This window comes from Balaenoptera borealis (assembly GCF_965194805.1).
Source record: "Balaenoptera borealis genome assembly, chromosome: 2".
NCBI classification, from domain to species: Eukaryota; Metazoa; Chordata; class Mammalia; order Artiodactyla; family Balaenopteridae; genus Balaenoptera; species Balaenoptera borealis.
The window spans coordinates 30074391-30095476 of NC_138867.1; the positions used below are offsets into that span (position 1 = coordinate 30074391).

The 21086-nt window shown below is 41.8% G+C and overlaps 1 protein-coding gene across 5 annotated transcripts in view; it reads right to left on the bottom strand.

Moving 5' to 3' along the window:
* Window positions 1-21086, bottom strand: part of ADAMTS12 (ADAM metallopeptidase with thrombospondin type 1 motif 12) — a 369738-nt gene that overhangs the window by 220968 nt on the left and 127684 nt on the right. For 4 of the 5 annotated variants that reach the window (XM_082382159.1, XM_082382157.1, XM_082382160.1 and 1 more), the window contains exon 3: window positions 11652-11802. In XM_082382159.1, the coding sequence (XP_082238285.1) occupies window positions 11652-11802 (151 nt within the window). Of the gene's footprint in view, window positions 1-8418; window positions 11619-11651; window positions 11803-21086 lie in introns of those variants that run through there. The other variant, XM_082382161.1, reaches the window with a different exon arrangement.

Genomic DNA, 21086 nt, shown 5'->3' on the forward strand with positions numbered 1-21086 from the left:
ACAACCCCTTCATCTTACTGATAAGCGAACGGAAGCTGGGGTCCTGTAACTTATCTAAGTTACAGAACGACAGAGGTGGCACAGACATGGTTCTCCCAATTTCCAGGCCATTTCTCTCTCAATTCTACTGTGAAAGGAGAAACATGTAAAACTCGTTTGCCTGTATGTGAGCAAAACTAAAAATAATGACGCCTAATGATTGCTTTCTACCTCTGGCTAATTATAAGTAATCTCCATTAATATGTGTCAGATTCACTTTATTTCTGCTTTGCGGATAGGTTCCTCTGTACCATTTTTCTAGGGGCGACCATTTTGCAGTATATACAAACGTCAGATCATTACGTTGTACACCTGAAACTAAATGTTATATGTCAGTTGTATCTCAATAAAAAATAAAGTGGGGGGAAAAAATATGTGTCAGATTCACTTTAATCTTTGGCAAGCAAAGCAATTTTAAACCCAGGGCCAGCCACCTGATTTGCAGAGTGCATCGCAAAATGAAAACACAGGGGGCTTCCCTGGTGGCGCAGTGGTTGAGAATCTGCCTGCTAATGCAGGGGACACGGGTTCAAGCCCTGGTCTGGGAAGATCCCAAATGCCACGGAGCAGCTGGGCCCGTGAGCCACAACTACTGAGCCTGCGCGTCTGGAGCCTGTGCCCCGCAACGGGAGGGGCCGCGATAGTGAAAGGCCCGCGCACCGCGATGAAGAGCGGTCCCCGCACCGCGATGAAGAGTGGCCCCCGCTTGCCGCAACTAGAGAAAGCCCTTGCACGAACCGAAGACCCAACACAGCCAAAAATAACTAAATAAATAAATAAAGTAGCTATAAAATTTAAAAAAAAAAAAAAAAATGAAAACACAGGACCCTGGCCAGGGGCAGGGACCTCAGTCTTTCCTTCCCACAGCCCACCACCCGAACCCACAGCAGATGGGCGACCACCAAGGAACTGCCAACACCACCCCGGGACGTGTTCAGTACCTGAACGCGAGGGGGATGAGCGGTCCCCTTCCTGGCCACCTGCCGCATGCCAGCCTGGGATGGGGAGGACTGCTGTCGCCTCACCTCAAGACACCGCGGGGTGCACGCTCCAACCTGAACCTCCGGGTGCGTGCCCAGGCTCCCGCTGGGGGGCACAGGGCACACAGGCCTCCGCCCTTGCCCAGGCGCCACCTAGTCACTGCCTTGGCAGGGCCGCAGTGCAAGTGGTGTCAGGGTGCAAAGCGGGAGGCCAGGAGGGACTGAGTACAAAGGGGCAAGAAAGTGGCCAAGAACCCATCCTAGGAAGGCAGGGAAGTGGCAAGAGTCACCTGTAAGAGCAGAGGCTCCAGGCCCACAGCACTTGCTGCATCATCCTATCAGACTTCGCTTACGAGGTACCAATTCGAAGATAAGACCATTAAGAATTTCAAGATGGCAGACCTCTTCTGAGTATGGCCCTGTGAGACTACACTAGTCACCGTGAAGCTAGCCCCGACTGAACTTTACTGTTGTGTGTACAATCTTCTGTTGCTCAGACAGCTAACTAACTGCTCAAAGCAGCCCGAAAGAACTAGAGGATCCCTGTGCAGGTAGCCTAACAAATAGACACTGTATTAACCTGCTAGGGCCACCATAGCAAAAAAGTACCAACAGGCTGAGTAGCTAAAACAACAGAAAGTTATCTCTTCACAATTCTGGAGGCTTGGAATCCAAGATCAAGGTATTATCAGGGTTGGTTTCTCCTAAGGCCTCTCTCTTTGGCTTGTAGCTGGCTGTCTTCTCCCTGTGTCTTCACATGGTCTTCCCTCTGTGTCTGTCTATGTCCAAATTTCCTCTTGTTTTTCCTCATACTGGATTAGGGCCCACCTTAATGACCTTGTTTGAATTTAATTACCTCTTTAAAGATCCTATCTCCAAATACAGTCACATTCTGAGGTACCAAGAGTTAGAACTTCAACATACGAGTTTGGGGGGACACAATCAATCGATAACAGACACCATTCCTCAAATGCTGGATACTCTATAGAAGTGATCTCAGGGAAAACAGCTCCCTAAGAACCTATACGCAGTCTATGGCTTCTCTCAGGGAGGCCTTCTCTAAGCCTCCTGATCAATCAAGTTCCTCCTGTAGACACTCTTATAGCCACAATGCTCATGCACACTAATTTTAGAATTTTTAAATTCTCCTCCCACTAGATTATAAATTCGTGAGGGCAGGACCCAACTTGGAATGTTCAGAGCTTTGTCCCTTAGTATTTGGTCCCTAGGCAGCACCAAATTAAAATTTTCTGAAGGAAGGAAGGCCAATCAATGACACACAAACCAATGGAAATTAAACTGGAACCTTCTAATCTTTGGCTTCTTGGCCCAGGAAACAGCCTGGGGATCCACTTCTTGGGCCTTTGGAGGAGAGAATTTAGAACATAAAGTGTATAGATAATTTCCTCGAATATTTAATTTCAAATCTAACAAGTAAACGTCCTTCCCCATAAAGAAACAAGTTTGTGGTTATTTAATGAGACTTCCAGCTGCTGCACAGAAATGGGACTGTGCGGGGGTAGGAATGTTTGTTTTCCCAAACACTGGCATTAATCAAGCTGTGGGACGAACACACAGTTAACATTAATCGCTTCCAAAAGAACACATTTGCCTTGCCTCAGTGACTTAGAGCACTCCTGGAATGCTGAGACACACTAGCCCAGGTAAGATGGGTGTCCTGCTCGCGCCTGCAGGACCCCACTGCAAATACACATCATGCACTCATTCAATGGACAAACGTTTATCAAACAAACGAATATTATGCATCAGACACTGGCCTTAGGATTCAAGTGTCCCTGACACTTGGGCTGCAAAGATGAGTCTCGTGGTGAAAACAGAATACAAGTTCAACAGAACAATCATGAATGAAGCTATGATTCATTTGTTTATTTACTCATTCATTCAACATTTACCAGGTGCTTACTATGAAAGGCTCTGTCCAAGGCAGCGGGGATACAGTAGAGTTCAAAAGTGAGGAAGGGTTTGCTCTGGTGGAGCTTACATTCTTGCTGGGGAGAGATGGATAATAAACCAATAAATGAATAAAGAGATAAAATAACATCAGAGGATGACAAGTGCTATGAAAATAACTAAAGCAGGAAAAATGGTTTACAAAGTGACACAGAGAAAGCTATCTAACTTAGCGGTGAAGGAAGGCTTCTTTGATTGGGTGATTTTGAGCAGAGACCTGAAGAGCATGAGAGAATGAGTCATGAAAAAATCTTGGGGAGGTGTATTCCAGGCTGAGGGAACAATACGTGCAAAGGCCCTGGGATGAGCCAACATCCAGGAATGCCTAAGAGGCAGAGAAGGAGGGGGACGGTGGCAGGAAGGAAGGTAGAAGGCAACCAGGGGCCACATCAAGATGCAGAGTGAGCTCAGGAAAGGGGCACATCAGTCCTACATGGGGGTGGGGGGGAACCTCACAAGGAGGTAGCATTTGAAATGAAACAGAAAGGATGCCAGCAATTTGCCTAGTGGACCAGCTGAGAACTTGTCTTCCCACTCTCCACAGGAAGCTGAAAACCATGTGTGCCCTAGGTTTGGAGACCAGCAGTTGGAGTGCTAGCGTGGCTGCAGATGAATGACCTGGTTCTCTCTGACGCACTCATCTTCCAAGGCATCTGCTCTTCTTTACTCTACCAAGAGATCACACCTGTTCCTCCCTAGCTGATGGGTCTCTCAGGTCCCCATCTCTACATTCCTGCCTGGACTGATATTATGTTCACCATCGCATCCCCAGTTCTAGAACAGTGTCTGGCACAAGGTAGGAGCTTGTTGAGTAGATAAATGTCACTTGTTTTTTCTTATTTATCCATCCATCCATCCACCCATTCTTCTTCTTCTTTTTTCCAAAACAAGAATTCAAAGTAGTTGTCTTCAGCTACATCCTCAGGCCACATCTTTGTCTTACATATTCCTGTTCAACCGCGAGGTATCAGAGTATCCACTAAATTCCTTCAGGAAGGCATGGATATTCTCAGGGCTTAAACTGGCTCCACTGAGGTAAAATGTAAGTATCCAATAAGCTGCCAAATGCAGCACAGATGGTCAATAAGTTCAATACTTAGAAGTTCAACATTTTTAAGTTCCTACCCTGGCCAGAGACTCTGCCAGATCTTGGGGACACACCTGTGAATGAGCAGATGTGATTCTTATCCTTGTTGATCTTATTGCCTAGCGAACGACACAGACAGATGTTCATTATATGATAAAGCCTGTGGCAGGGTAAGTAGCCAGTGATAATAGTCACAGGAGAGGCACCTAATGCAGACGGAGGGGTAGTCTAGAAGATTTTCTAAAGGAAGTCATGTGTGAGTCCTAGTGAAAAACAGAAGTGAGTCAGTAAAGCATTGGGGAGAAAATGTTTCAGAAGAAGGAACATAAGGGCAAGGGTTGGAGGCAGCTTCTTTGAGGAATAAGCACTAGTTCAGGATGGCAAGGCTATATTTGGAGTGATAAGAGATGAAACTGGAGAAAAAGGCAAAAGTCACACAGAGAAGGAGATCCTAAAACTTACTAAACAGCTGGGTCTTTATTCTGAGGGTACACTGGAAAGCTTTCAGCATGGGAGAAAGGTGAGCTGATTTATGAATTAGAAATATTTCTCCGACTTATAATGGGCGAGATCAAGGGCAGGGAGACTTTGCAGTAATTCAAGTGACAGGTTATGATGTTGAAGGCAGACATACTTAGAAAACTATTTAGGTGGCAGAAATGACAAGACTTGATAATGTGGGTTGATTGAAGACACGAGTAAAAGAAGAAAACCCAGGAGTTTGTTTGCCACACAGAGCTTTGAAGCTAGAGACTGAGTCATCCATTTTTTAGGGACAGTATTACTGTCCAGTAAGGGCCACTGATGGCTCCAGTGGTGAGAAGACCAGAGTGGGATGGAGCGATGAGACCACTGTCTCAGTCTCTGCAGGCAGCAGGAGGAAGCCAGAGGTTGGTCAGAACAGGATAAACCTCCTCCCGTCCCCACCCAAGGCACACGGAAGCACAAGGATGACCAAGGGCAAAGCCAGGAGCCACTACTCATCAAGATACCTCACGTGTTTCCCTACAGAGTTGTGGGAAGTGAATTAGAGTTTAATAGCTAACAACTCACATAACATTTCCTCAAACTTAAAACATTCTGCCCTATAAGAGAATCATCTTTTAGTTGAAACTGATCCTTTGCTCATACTGATCCAAAGCCCCTTCCCAGCCTAGCAGGCACTCCCCAGTGTTCTCGGCCTTTCCAGATTCTACCCAAACTTTGGTGCAGTCCCAGCCACTCTGAGAGCATATGCTCAGCGCAGAGCACTGCAGGAGGTGAAATGAGCAGATGTCATGTTTCCTAGGGAAGCTGTTTCCTGTTTGGGGAGCGGGAATGTATGTACCTGAAATGAGTCAAAAGTTGTCAAGTGCTGGGAAAATGCAAAGAAAGGAATTAGTGTGGTGAGGTGTGGCTAATGAATAAAGGCTTTGGACTGGATAAATGAGTATCTCATTGCCACAAAGCAACTGTGCTGAGATGTCGGCGCTCTGAGTTCCCGTAGTCTTGGTCTTGGATTTTACTAAGCAAACAAAACTCACTGGGTTACCATTTTATGTTCCCATACACTCACACATGAAGTATTTCCCCAGATTCTCTCCAACAGTTTTCTCATTCCTCTCACTAGTAAAAGCTTAAAGTACTTTGCCAATCCTCCTACCAGTCTTGAAAGCAGGTAATCAAAAATAACATGACACAGGGGCTTCCCTGGTGGTGCAGTGGTTGAGAATCTGCCTGCCAATGCAGGGGACACGGGTTCGAGCCCTGGTCTGGGAAGATCCCACATGCCGCGGAGCAACTAGGCCCGTGAGCCACAACTACTGAGCCTGCGCGTCTGGAGCCTGTGCTCCGCAACAAGAGAGGCCGCGATAGTGAGAGGCCCGCGCACCGCAATGAAGAGTGGCCCCCGCTCGCCGCAACTAGAGAAGGCCCTTACACAGAAATGAAGACCCAACACAGCCAAAAATAAATTAATTAATTAATTAAAAAAATAACATGACACTTCACTAAAAGAAAAAATTAAAAGTACAGAACAACAATTAAAATATTAACTACCTCATAGCAAGGAATAGCATGGATCACTGTAGAGCAGCTATAATCATAAGGAAATCAGGTAATCAAGAAATTCAAGACAAGTCTCAGGCAGGTTGTACCAAGAAAGTTTGCTGTTAGCCAAGGAAAACTAACAGTGCATTTTAGACTCAGCACGGAGTATGGTGATTGCTTAGATCTTCAACTCACTCAATTTCCATTAAATTGGAACAAAACTATAAACAACACCTTCCCAACACGATATCAGATTAGTGATCTGATATGCTAATTCTAATGAGTGATTGTTAATGTTATTATAATACTTAATATTTGTGCAGGCCACTTAAAAAGCAACTCAAAGATTTCCAAATGACTTCGGTAAGAAATCCACCCAGGACTTCAATATGGTAGACTAGATATCCTGAAAAACTCTCCCAGTATTAAGCCCCTAACAAAGCTTACAGCATTAAGAAAGGGAGTAAGCCCTTAGAGTTCAAAAATCAAAAAAAGAAAAATACAAAGAAATCAGAGAAACTCAGAGAGAAAAGTAAAAGATGCAGTGTGATGATCTTTTTCATGTGTCAAGTCGGCTAGGCTACAGTCCCAGTTATTCAACCAAACATTAATCTGGGTGCTGCTGTGAAGGCATTTTGTAGCTGTAATGGAAGTCCATAATTGGTTGACTTTAAGATTATTCTTGATAATCTAGTAGTCCTGGTTTAATCAGTTAAAAGACCTTAAAAGCAGAGCTGAGACTTCGTAGATGAAGAAATTCTGCCCATGGACAGCTGCTTCAGCCTGTGCCTGAAAGCTGCAGCCTGCCCTTCCTGACAGCCTGCCCACTGATTTTGGATTTGCCTAGCCAGCCTCCACTATCATGTAAACCAATTTCTTGCAATAATCCTCTTAATACCTACTTCCTGCTGGTTCTGCTTCTCTGGCTAACCCCAATAGATGCATGGAGCTCACTGCTGATCTGGGGCAACTGCTGCTCCCTACTTCTGCTCTGGAGAAAAGAGGCAATTTTAGGACTCACACAGGTGAAAAGTCAGATTAGGATCCACTAAGTGAAAATGTGAACCAGAAAACAAAGAACCAAGTAAGCAAACCTAAACTTGGCTCTCAGGGCTTCAACTCTGGGTACAGGGTAGAAAACTATTCATGGAGAATCTATAGCCACAAGCCATAGATTTGGGACCCAACTCCACCATGGAATATGTGTAACTTCAACACTGAGCATAAAGAGATACCACTTCATATTCACCAGACTGGCAAAATTTATAAGTGAGAATATCAAGTATTAGACAGAATATGGAACAATAGGAACTATTAGATTCACTGCTCTTGAACAACTTTGGAAAGCAATTTTGCATCATCTGGTAAGGTCATAGATGTATATATCTTATGAGATATTGATTTCATTCCACTACTAGGTATATGCCCTGGAAAACCCTATGAATCTGTGTTCTAAAAAACATGTACAAGATGGTCTGTGCAGCATAATGTATAATAGCCCCAAACTGGAAGTGGTTCAGATCCACTCACAGGAGACTAGTCCAAGTGGAAGAGTCATATAATGGACTATGTACAATGGAGAAAATGAATGAATTACAGCTACATGTCCTGGCACAAACACAATGTGGTGTAACAAAAAGCCCAATACATATATTAAAATTTCATTTCCTTTCATGGTCTTGTCACATATTTTAAAGATAAAATCTGGACCAGATCCCTACTTACCCACATCCTATATCCAGGCTGTCAGCTCTTCAGACCAAGATTTATATCCTATTCACAACTGTACCCATAGAACCTAGGAGAGCACCAGACATAAAGAAGATACCCAACAGATACTTGTTGAATGAATGAATAAATTTTGAACACAAAAACGCATGCCAAACCTAGGGTCAGGACAGGAATAAAGACGCAGACGTAGAGAATGGACTTGAGGACACGGGGAAGGGGAAGCTGGGACGAAGTGAGAGAGTGGCATGGACATATATACACTACCAAATGTAAATCAGATAGCTAGTGGGAAGCAGCCGCATGGCACAGGGAGATCAGCTCGGCGCTTTGTGACCACCTAGAGGGGTGGGATAAGGAGGGTGGGAGGGAGACGCAAGAGGGAGGGGATATGGGGATATATGTGTATGTATAGCTGATTCACTTTGTTATAAAGCAGAAACTAACACACCATTATAAAGCAATTATACCCCAATAAAGATGTTAAAAAAAGAAAGAAAGAAAAAAACGCATGCCAGGAAACAGACCCTGTGTTTCTAGCGTAGTGTCCTGATGCATGAAATCCCAAACCCCGATTTTACCTACCTGGACCCCTTTCTGCGGTAGATGACCCTGCAACTGTTGTCATCTGACCTATCTGACTCCCCTTCCCCAGGTTCCAAAAACCATACTTCCCCCGGATACTTCCATCTAAAAGCCACTCAAGTCCCAGTGTGATACACTGCCACCAAAAACCCTAAGAGAAGGGAGCTTGTCAATGTCAATAAAATGAGGTTTTGAAATGTGCTCTAGATTTAATTCCGGCAAGTTGTATTTTCCCATGATTTAACATGGATTCCAGAAAGTTGGAGTAAACAAGAGCTTTGACAGGGCTCAGCAAATACAAGGTTCAGAACAACAAACAAAACTGGTTAAGAAATTTTAGTTCAAATTGATCAAATCGATAACAAAATAGCATCACATTAAAGTTCTGGGGGAAAAAAAAAAGGAGTTAATTACATTGGGTCATACTGAAAAGGGACTTATTATGAAATTCCTGAGTACCTTTCTATTTGGGAAATAAACATAAGTGAAGGGACACGTTTTAGGGGAAAGTAATTGATACATTTTCTTTCCTGAAGTACTAGAGTACTTTTAAAGTACATCTTTTTTTCAATACCAAGGGTGTTCCTGTTTTGAACATTAAGAAGACTGAATGTTTTACACAAGGAAAGGTGGTCTTTCTTGATACAATCACAGTAATTCAATCTGGCAGCAGACTTCCCTAAGCACGAGGTGTACCTTAACGTGGGCTAATGACATGGCTAGTGTTGGTGAATTTCATCCCCTCTGCAGGGTAACATGGTACAAGAACACTGCAATTACCTGTTTCGGGGAGACCAAGCACATTTCAGTATACCAAGATTTTTAAATTCCAAATGTCAAGTATACTTTAAGAATAATCACAAGCACATTAGCTTATTCAGCAATCTCTAGCTGTCATTTTAGTATTGAGTCACAATTACTGTCTCAGGGAGGGAGATCGTCACAAAGAACTGACACTTCCTTAACATCTAGAAATCGCACATTTCTTTTTTCTGTTATGTTATGTGGACCGGATGCCAGCGCACTCTAGATTCATCTATGTGGCTACAAGTCACTCTTAATTTCATTTCAATGATTTACTGATTTTCCACTTTGCACCTAACACTATGTTACATGCTGTTTGGGAAGGGAGTTCCTACTCTAATGGGGCTTTCCAGATAGTTGATAAAACAAGATTTATATTCAAGGAAGACTTAAAGAATAAACATGACAGAGTATAAAGTCCAAGGTATAATAGAACCTTGACTTAGGAGCTTGGTTATATTCTGAACACCAACTGCCTTGATGCTTTTGAAAATTCACTCCCTCCTCTGAGCCACAATTGCTTCTTTGGTGAGAGAAAGAGGCTACATTAGGCACTCTCAAAGGTCCTTCTGACAAAGCTCTTCACTTCTGACATTCTGGGTTTTAAAGAAGTATAAGAGAGTATCTTTTAGAAGATGTGTGTGGAGAAATTCACAATGCAAAGTTTGTTCCAAGGTGGGATTAATCAGAGAAGGTTTCATAGTAGTGGTAGGTCTTAAGGTTGGCCTAGAAGCACAATGATGAAATGGTATGGCAAGCACTATAACTGTGGTATTGTGTGTGACCTATTGGGGGCATGACATTTGTAAACCTCATTCTTTTCCTATTCATCTCTTCTGCCTTTATGACTAAACACACACCATTCTCAACACATTATTACTCAACTCTACCTCAGCAGGGGAGTTATAAAGGAGAGAATGGGTTCAGGTGGGTGGATGAGGAATAGCCTAACTCATTTCACAGAGCAACCATGCCTACAGGAGCAATTACCCAGCCAAATTCACTCACTGCCCTAGTAACTCCCTCCGCCATATTAATTACCTAGTGATCCAAAAACTATCAAATCACACATACAAAGTGTCATCCATCACCCAAGATTAATAAGAATTGGGCAATTATTAATAGGAATTGGGCAATTATTCCAATTATTCCAATCCTTCCGGATGATTGGATTGGTGACAGAGTCCTAAAAATTCACACTGAAACTAAATTATCTGGAATGGTACCTCAATCACTCAAACCAACCAGATGATGCGTCTCTTCCCTTGGTGCTTTCTGGAAGGAGATTTAGATAGTAAGTTATCTAACTTAGGTCAGAGTTCCAATAGCTTACTAAAGTTAAGGAATTTAAGCAGCTGTCCATTTTTGTATACAGGAAATATAGACTCAAAAATTTCTTATTGTTTACATACTCTGCTAAGATTACGGAAGAAACTCCCAGGAAAGTTACCATCTATCTTAGGGTCTGGATGATGTCTGCAGAGAAATTACTCCTCCCCTTGTCCTTTCTTTCTCCTACTTGGCAAAACCAAGTTCTGAGTCCTCTGAAACCCTTATCAGAATCTACTATCCCTAATTCCTTCCTCATCTATTTTCCCTTTGAGGTCCATGGTTTCTAAATCCTTAAGACACATAAATAATATTATGGATTCCTTTTGTTAACTGTCTCCCTAGTCCACTATTTTTTTTCCTCTGAAGAAAGGAGAAACTAAATCATATTTTTTAAAAGTCCCAATTTCCAGTGGCCCTTTATGCATAACTATTATCTCCTACATATTAAAGAGAATATGGGCGTCGCAAGGAAATAACTTGGGTCAGTTTAGCTCTGAAAACTACCTGAAACTCTTTAGTACAAGGCAGAGAGGAGCAGTTCAGATCATTCCCAAGGCACAGGGGCAGATAACATACCTTGTAGTGGACTACAGACAAAACGCAGCCAAAGGAACCTTGGTTGAATTCATCATTTGATAACATGTTGGTATTTTCTCAGTTTTCTTCACACATCACTATCAGCATCATCAAATATTCAAATCTGCTTTCCATATGCAGATATGACAAGCTGTCTAGTAATATTCCATGCTAATGTATTATAACATTGCTGATACTGCAAAGCATTGTTTGTAATTTAAACTATTTTCCTCCAAGGAATTCAGAAGAAGCTTAAGAAAAAATGTACCATTATGAATACCATATAAATATCATCAACTAATGTGGCAAGGATGTAAGAGATACCTTTTTCCTTTCCCGTTAAGAATACAGAGACTTGAGTACAGAGAAGTGAAGGGTACAAGGGTACATATTTTCTGGCCACAGAATGGGGAGGAGATAACAGATTTGAAGAAGAGCAGGTCTTGTTGTAAAAAAAAAAAAAAAAACAATAATAAAACAGAAAAACTCCTCCATCCAGTGAGGAGATTAAGTCACAGTACCCTTTAATCCGCAGGCTGGCTCCTTCATCTCTGGGACGCCCGGCCTCTGCCTCCTGTACATGACATGTGGGTGGTACAGTCCCTCAGCCAGCGGATGATTTTTGACAGGCTCAATGAAAAAGTCTCCATGTGGCAGATGGAAAAATCCAGTCTGTAAATACATGCAATACAAAGGTTTTATCTGAATCAATTCTTTACCGAGGCAAAGAAAATTAGTAAAGTGAAAATTATATAGATTATGATGAGCCCTGAAACTCATAAGACCGGTGCTTTCATCGTCTGCCATTTGATCTCACAGAAGAGCTACATGTAAATAATTTAGTGAAATGTCTTCATAGTCACAGTTATTAAATGTTTTGGGGTAATGATCCCTTTGAGACGCTAATGAAAAAAGTGTATATATACACACATATCCAAAGGTAGCATACAATTTTTCAGGTTCGTGGATTCCCTCCACCCCTATAACTCATTGCTGGATATCTATGAATCTTAAATTAGGAACCAGTGTTTCCCGGTTGCCCTGTTATGGAACCGGTACTTATAATCCATATTTCATGGACAACTTTTGGGAACATTTACCTGTAAGTGAGTAGCAGTTTGACTTGAAGTGTGTAATGCCATTCTGCTCTCAAGGAAACAAAGAAATATAATACTAATTTCCTGATCTGAGCCTGAGTTTCCAAGAGTCTAAAGAGGGCACTCTCATTTCACAGATACGGGAATCAGCCATAAGTTGGAGAATGCTGGGCAATGAATAACTCTTTTTGGAGGTCAGGTCTAGAAGCAGTATAGCCGACAACTCTGTTTTCTCTTTGGGAAAATTTCCTAGTGCCCAGTTAAGATGTTTAGGAATTGCTTTGCCAATGATCTCCTAGGATGGACTTAACTCTCAGGATCTGAATTCTATATTGATGAAAAAGAGGGCTTGCCCTCGACTCCCTCCTTGCAGCTTCACCTTGAGGTGACCAAGAGCTCAGACTCTGGAATTAACCTGGCTTCACATCCCAGCTCCTCCACTTTTTAGCTCTGTGATTTGGGACAAATGACTTGCTCAGGTTAAGCCTTCTCAATTGAAAAATGGGGATAACCAAGGGATGCTGTGAAGATTAAATGAGTTAATACATGCGAAGCTCCTAGAAAAGGGCGTGGCCCACAGTCTTATCTGTTATTAGACTCTTGCCAGATCTCAGATTTTACGTCTTTTCATTGTCTTAGTGTCTCCGGAGTCAATATAGCAGTTCAATGAATATTAAGTTTGCAAAAATAAACCTGGAAAGTTTGAGGTTAGGAAAAATGTGAATGGGTCCCAAAGTTCAAGGTCCCTCACCACATGTCAGCAAGCTGGGGATGCTCTGCTACACAGACGAGTCTGAAGATGGGGTGAGCGGCCCCCGGGGTCAGGAGGCAACAGGTGCTCTGTGAACGGAGATGCTCTCTGCTGAACAGGCTTTAACTTGGGGGTCTTTCCAAAACGTTTGCTGCACTGTACCAGTAATACAACCAGATCTAAACATAAACCTCACAATTGGCTTCCTATTTTGATTACTTACCTTAAAGTATCTTTGATAACAGGGAGAACAGAAAAAAAGGAACACTTTACTGAAAGTCATACAAATAGCTCTGTGACCTTGAATGGGTCACCCAACCTGTAAAATGTGGATAATGCCTACCACCTCATAGGGCTGTTAGGAGAAGCAAATGAGCTGAAGCTTATCAAAGTGCCATGTGAACTGCTTTACAAATGCAGGGTGGTATTATTTTAACTACCAACTCCAGAAGCGGTTATATCTGACTTCAAATTTGCTGGCATTTCTTAGAAGACATGACATTTTTTTTCCTCAGCCTCTTTCTTTGAGGAAAAACCTCTGGGACAGGAATCAGTGACAAGGTCCAGACTACAATAAACTAGCTGGAAACAGACTTATGCAGGACTGAGATTGGGTTATATTTCTACTCTGAGACAAAGACCAGGGACACAAAGAGACGGTGGGCCTATTGCTAATGAAGCTCATTTGTTCCATGGAAACAAAAGAGAAGGCAAGGACTCCTCGGGGATGGCTGGTGTGGGGGCCATTTGTGCAACTGCCATCAACCTAATACTAAAGTCCTTGAAGAAAAAATAAATAACATCAACAAGAAGGATATATTGGTATTTCTCCAGCCTCAAATTTTGGACCCAGGTGGTGCAGAAGAAACAGATGGGGCTCCAGTTGAGAACATAATAACTATTTTATGGGCAAGACGAATGAGGGTGCCTGAAAGCCAAACAAGCATTTTCTTAAAGGCTTCCTTCCATTTCCATTCCTGCACGAGGCCAGCTTTGCCAGTGTATACCTGGAAATCACCTGTACAGTCTAAATATTTCTCAGAAGCTGGATGGAGACTTAGGAGAGCAGGGTGACCCACCAGCTGGAGGGGAAACAGAACATCTGCTCATATGCAAGTGGGGCTGTTGGCCCCAGGACCCCGTGTCTGTCGCAGAGAAGGGAAGGGACAGGATATGGGATGACGGGACATCACTGGTTCACGGAGAGTGAGGCGGGAAGATTTCCCAGCTGAGCTCTGCACCTCCCCTCTCCCCCAACATATAAACACAGAGCTTTGTACACCTGGTACCCAAGTGGCCATGGGTCACTGGTCTCTTCTCATCTAACCAGAGCCAGGTCATGCTCTGGTTAGAGGATACACTGGTTTGCTTTCCACCAGAAGGAAGGACTGGCTCCATGCTTTCCCTGAAGCTAACTGCCCAAGAGAACCACCTTCTTCCACTGCCAGCTCTGGATCTGGACCAAAGAAGGTGCTCTTCATTCCAGTCTTCTCTACAAACTGCTCACCTCTTATATCTTTGAAGGAGAATGAGAATGGACTTGAGGAAAAGGTATCTAATTCACTGGGGGCTTGAACAGGTTCCCAGAAGAACCAGAGCAGGATGAGCCCCAGGCAGAAGCTCAAAGCAGACAAGTTTGCCCTTTGACCTCCGTCATCTCCTCTTCCTCCTGCCAGTATCCAGTATCCCAGCACACTGCTAACTGTCCTTTGGAAATAAACTCACCTCCTTGTTTTAACTAAGTTATAAATATCTGTGAATGCTTCCTGAGGCTCTCTTCTAAGAATTGTTTTAAATAAACTGTATTTTGAAGCATTATAAAAATACAGAAAGATATGCAGTTTATAATTGTAAAGTCCCCTAAATCTTTCATAGAGGGCACACCTAAACGCAGAAACAGAACATTCCCAGCAGCCAAGAAACTTCCTGTTTCCCTTCCCAGTCAATACCATCCCCAAGGGTAACCTTACACTGATTTCTAACACTAATACATTTGTTTTAAACCTATCCTTAATTCTTTACAGGAAGCATTACTTGATACAAAAAAAAAAAAAATAATAATGTCTTCTAGTTCGTTTCGAGTGTTAGGGACTGGCCAATGGAAGAAAATTAAGGCAGGGGGATTTCTCAAGGTCCATTAAACCAGACTCTTCATACTACTTCTTACCAGTCCCAACCAGTGGGGATGAGACAAAGGACTGAGCTACCTTAGCATGAGTCATTTGGCATTGAACCTCTACTGCTCTCTGCTAAGGAAGGAGGGGGAAGAAGCTTAAGAGTCTTTAGTACCAATTTATTTTTCCTAGTCTCCTACTGAGAATAGTTGCCTACAACCTCTCCTCCTTCTCCTCAACTCCCATCAAAGTATTAGTCATCTTGATGTACTTGACGTTATACTTCAGTTGGTGCAATGATCTGGGGTCCAATGGGAAACTGGTAGTGTCTTACAAGCAATTTGTGAATAGAATGTTCTAGAACTGCAAAGCCCAGAGACCTTGAAGAGTTATCTAACCTATGCTGTCATGCCTTCAGGTTTTACCACAGGTGAAAACAGCAGACCAAAGAATAAAAACAATGGTATTGTAAAAGACATAAGGGGAAATTATCAAATTCAACACTCAGGGCCCTGTGTTGCACAACTCAAGGGGGTGTTATTCACATAGAAAAAACTGTGAGTGGCACCCCCTGGAGGTGTGCAGTGGAACATTGTCACTAAAACTCATCAACCTGTCCTGGAAAGAAATGCCTTTTTCACTTGAAAATTTCAGAAGTTAACAAATCAATTTGTTTCTTACCATGGTGATGAAGACAACATGATGAACATATTCTGAAATCAAGAACAGAAAAAAACTAATTTGGGATAAAGAGGTACCCAAGATACTCAATTATAGTGCATGGATCACTGGGAAAGATATCACCTGTCGCTCACTATATACACAGGACAGAAGATAAAATCAGACCCCCAAATCACCCTTATGGATTATCAATCTGCATCTATCACATGGCCAGCCCAGTGCTAAGAGCTCTCAGAGGGGCAGTGACCCCTGCCCTCGAGGTTTACAACCCAGCCAGGAAGACGAGACTGATATCCATAAAACAGCAGAAAGGAGAACAACAAAGCTCTAGAATGTTTGTGTTTAAAAAGGTATAGTGCTCACACGTCCCGACACACTAGCCCATAAGCTCTGATGCCACTGGGCCTAGAGGTCAGAACTTGAGTCCTGTATCACAGACCTTTCCCCACCTCACACAGCATCTTTGCAGAAGGTGAGGGGAGGTACCTCCCTAGGTGATACAGATTCCAGTGCTGTGTCCCAGGGGAGACAAAGGCCATTGAGGGCAGATGCTTTTCGAGGGCACAGACAGAAGACTGAACTTCTACAGTCTCCAATACACCTGGTCCAGTCCTAAAGCCATTACAGCCTTCCAGAATTATTAACTTTTTTGTTGCTGGGTTGCAAGATGCAGAAAAACTTTCTATCATTTAATACGCAGCCAGGACCCTAAGTCAGAAGTCAAGGGATGAAAGGGAAATCGACAGTAACACAATCATAGTAGGGGACTTTAACACCCCACTTTCACCAATGGACAGATCATCCAAAATGAAAATAAATAAGGAAACACAAGCTTTAAATGATACATTAAACAAGATGGACTTAATTGATATTTATAGGACATTCCACCCAAAAACAACAGAATACACATTTTTCTCAAGTGCTCATGGAACATTCTCCAGGATAGATCATATCTTGGGTCACAAATCAAGCCCTGGTAAATTTAAGAAAATTGAAATCGTATCAAGTATCTTTTCCGACCACAACGCTATGAGACTAGATATCAATTACAGGAAAAGGTCTGTAAAAAATACAAACACATGGAGGCTACACAATACACTACTTAATAACGAAGTGATCACTGAAGAAATCAAAGGGGAAATTTAAAAAAACCTAGAAACAAATGACAATGGAGACATGACGACCCAAAACCTATGGGATGCAGCAAAAGCAGTTCTAAGAGGGAAGTTTATAGCAATACAAGCCTACCTCAAGAAACAGGAAACATCTCGTATAAACAACCTAAACTTGCACCTAAAGCAATTAGAGAAAGAAGAGCAAAAAAACCCCAAAGCTAGCAGAAGGAAAGAAATCATAAAGATCAGATCAGAAATAAATGAAAAAGAAATGAAGGAAACAATAGCAAAAATCAATGAAACTAAAAGCTGGTTCTTCGAGAAGATAAACAAAATTGATAAACCATTAGCCAGACTCATCAAGAGAAAAAGGGAGAAGACTCAAATCAATAGAATTAGAAATGAAAAAGGAGAAGTAACCACTGACACTGCAGAAATACAAAAGATCATGAGAGATTACTACAAGCAACTCTATGCCAATAAAATGGACAACCTGGAAGAAATGGACAGATTCTTAGAAATGCACAACCTACCGAGACTGAACCAGGAAGAAATAGAAAATATGAACAGACCAATCACAAGCACTGAAATTGAAACTGTGATTAAAAATCTTCCAACAAACAAAAGCCCAGGACCAGATGGCTTCACAGGCGAATTCTATCAAACATTTAGAGAAGAGCTAACATCTATCCTTCTCAAACTCTTCCAAAATATTGCAGAGGGAGGAACACTCCCAAACTTATTCTACGAGGCCACCATCACCCTGATACCAAAACCAGACAAAGATGTCACAAAGAAAGAAAACTACAGGCCAATATCACTGATGAACATAGATGCAAAAATCCTCAACAAAATACTAGAAAACAGAATCCAACAGCACATTAAAAGGATTATACACCATGATCAAGTGGGGTTTATTCCAGGAATGCAAGGATTCTTCAATATATGCAAATCAATCAACGTGATACATCATATTAACAAATTGAAGGAGAAAAACCATATGATCATCTCAATAGATGCAGAGAAAGCTTTCGACAAAATTCAACACCCATTTATGATAAAAGCCCTACAGAAAGTAGGCATAGAGGGAACTTTCCTCAACATAATAAAGGCCATATATGACAGACCCACAGCCAACATTGTCCTCAATGGTGAAAAACTGAAACCATTTCCACTAAGATCAGGAACAAGACAAGGTTGCCCACTCTCACCACTATTATTCAACATAGTTTTGGAAGTGTTAACCACAGCAATCAGAGAAGAAAAAGAAATAAAAGGAATCCAAATTGGAAAAGAAGAAGTAAAGCTGTCACTGTTTGCAGATGACATGATACTATACATAGAGAATCCTAAAACTGGCACCAGAAAACTACTAGAGCTAATCAATGAATTTGGTAAAGTAGCAGGATACAAAATTAATGCACAGAAATCTCTTGCATTCCTATATACTAATGATGAAAAATCTGAAAGTGAAATTAAGAGAACACTCCCATTTACCATTGCAACAAAAAGAATAAAATATCTAGGAATAAACCTACCTATGGAGACAAAAGACCTGTATGCAGAAAATTATAGGACACTGATGAAAGAAATTAAAGATGATACAAATAGATGGAGAGATATACCATGTTCTTGGATTGGAAGAATCAACATTGTGAAAATGACTCTACTACCCAAAGCAATCTACAGATTCAATGCAATCCCTATCAAACTACCACTGGCATTTTTCACAGAACTAGAACAAAAAATTTCACAATTTGTGTGGAGACACAAAAGACCCCGAATAGCCAAAGCAATCTTGAGAACAAAAAATGGAGCTGGAGGAATCAGGCTCCCTGACTTCAGACTATATTACAAAGCTACAGTAATCAAGACAGTTTGGTACTGGCACAAAAACAGAAATATAGATCAATGGAACAGGATAGAAAGCCCAGAGATAAACCCACGCACCTATGGTCACCTTATCTTTGATAAAGGAGGCAAGCATATACAGTGGAGAAAAGACAGCCTCTTTAATAAGTGGTGCTGGGAAAATTGGACAGGTACATGTAAAAGTATGAAATTAGAACACTCCCTGACACCATACACAAAAATAAACTCAAAATGGATTAAAGACCTAAGTGTAAGGCCAGACACTATCAAACTCTTAGAGGAAAACATAGGCAGAACACTCTATGACATACATCACAGCAAGATCCTTTTTGACCCAGCTCTTAGGGAAATGGAAATAAGAACACAAATAAACAAATGGGACCTAATGAAACTTAAAAGCTTTTGCACAGCAAAGGAAACCATAAACAAGACCCAAAGACAACCCTCAGAATGGGAGAAAATATTTGCAAATGAAGCAACTGACAAAGGATTAATCTCCAAGATTTACAAGCAGCTCATGCAGCTCAATAACAAAAAAACAAACAACCCAATCCAAAAATGGGCAGAAGACCTAAATAGACATTTCTCCAAAGAAGATATACAGATGGCCAACAGACACATGAAAGAATGCTCAACATCATTAATCATTAGAGAAATGCAAATCAAAACTACAGTGAGGTATCATCTCACACCTGTCAGAATGGCCATCATCAAAAAATCTACAAACAATAAATGCTGGAGAGGGTGTGGAGAAAAGGGAACCCTCTTGCACTGTTGGTGGGAATGTAAATTGATACAGCCACTATGGAGAACAGTATGGAGGTTCCTTAAAAAACTAAAAATAGAACTACCATACGACCCAGCAATCCCACTACTGGGCATATACCCTGAGAAAACCATAATTCAAAAAGAGTCATGTACCAAAATGTTCATTGCAGCTGTATTTACAATAGCCAGGACATGGAAGCAACCTAAGTGTCCATCATTGGATGAATGGATAAAGAAGATGTGGCACATATATACAATGGAATATTACTCAGCCATAAAAAGAAATGAAATGGAGGTATTTGTTATAAGGTGGATGGAGTTAGAGTCTGTGATACAGAGTGAAGTAAGTCAGAAAGAGAAAAACAAATACAGTATGCTATCACATATATATGGAATCTAAGGAAAAAAAAAAAAAGGCCATGAAGAACCTAGTGGCAGGATGGGAATAAAGACACAGACCTACTAAAGAATGGACTTGAGGATATGGGGAGGGGGAGGGGTGAGATTTGACAGGATGAGAGAGTGTCATGGACATATATACACTACCAAATGTAAAATAGATAGCTAGTGGGAAGCAGCCGCATAGCACAGGGTGATCAGCACGGTGCTTTGTGACCGCCTGGGGGGGTGGGATGGGGAGGGTGGGAGGGAGGGAGATGCGGGAGGGAGGAGATATGGGAACGTGTGTATATCTGTAGCTGATTCACTTTGTTATAAAGCAGAAACTAACACACCATTGTGAAGCAATTATACTTCAATAAAGATGTTAAAAAAAAAAAAAAAAAAAAGAAGTCAAGGGATGACAGAAGCCTCAGCATACAGAGATGAGACCACTGGGAAGATTCCTCCAGGAATAATCCCCCCTCTGCTCTGAGGCCAAGAGCTCCCTGACTGGCCCTCATGGAGCCAAAGGGGAGTGTAACCTGGTAATGTCATCGATTCACAAAGATTTTGCATATTAGTCTTGACAGCCCTAGGTAAAGCTCAAGCCAGGAAGACATTCTCTGGTGCATCCACCTGGTCGCATATGTGCCAGGCAGGTTTTGCAACAATACAGATCTGGTCCCTACCTCCTAAAACAGTGCTGTCAAACAGAACTTCCTGTGATGACAGAGATGTTCTGTATCTGCACTGTCCAACTCAATAGCCACTAGCCACATGTGTCTATTGAGCACTTGATTTGTGGCTAATGTAACAGTGGAACTGAATTCTTAACTTCATTTAACTCTAATTATTATCTTTAAACAGCCCCAGGTGGTTAATGGCTACCATATTGGACTGCATATTTCTAGAGAGTGGCTGACTAGTGAAGGAGAGGGATCCATACGTGTATGCATCATACAGTGACGAGTACTGGAATCCAGGGAAAATTTGAAGACTTGTCTTAGAAGAAAAACAAACTGCAAAAATGTGACATTTCACTATAATAGTTTGTTTTTTTTGTGATCAAGCCAATCAGGAGCCAAGTTGGAAACACCAAAGTAATGCACACAGCAGAGAATTGAAAGAAGCAACTAGGTATAAAAAATGTAACATTTACCCAAATTAAGATGAATCA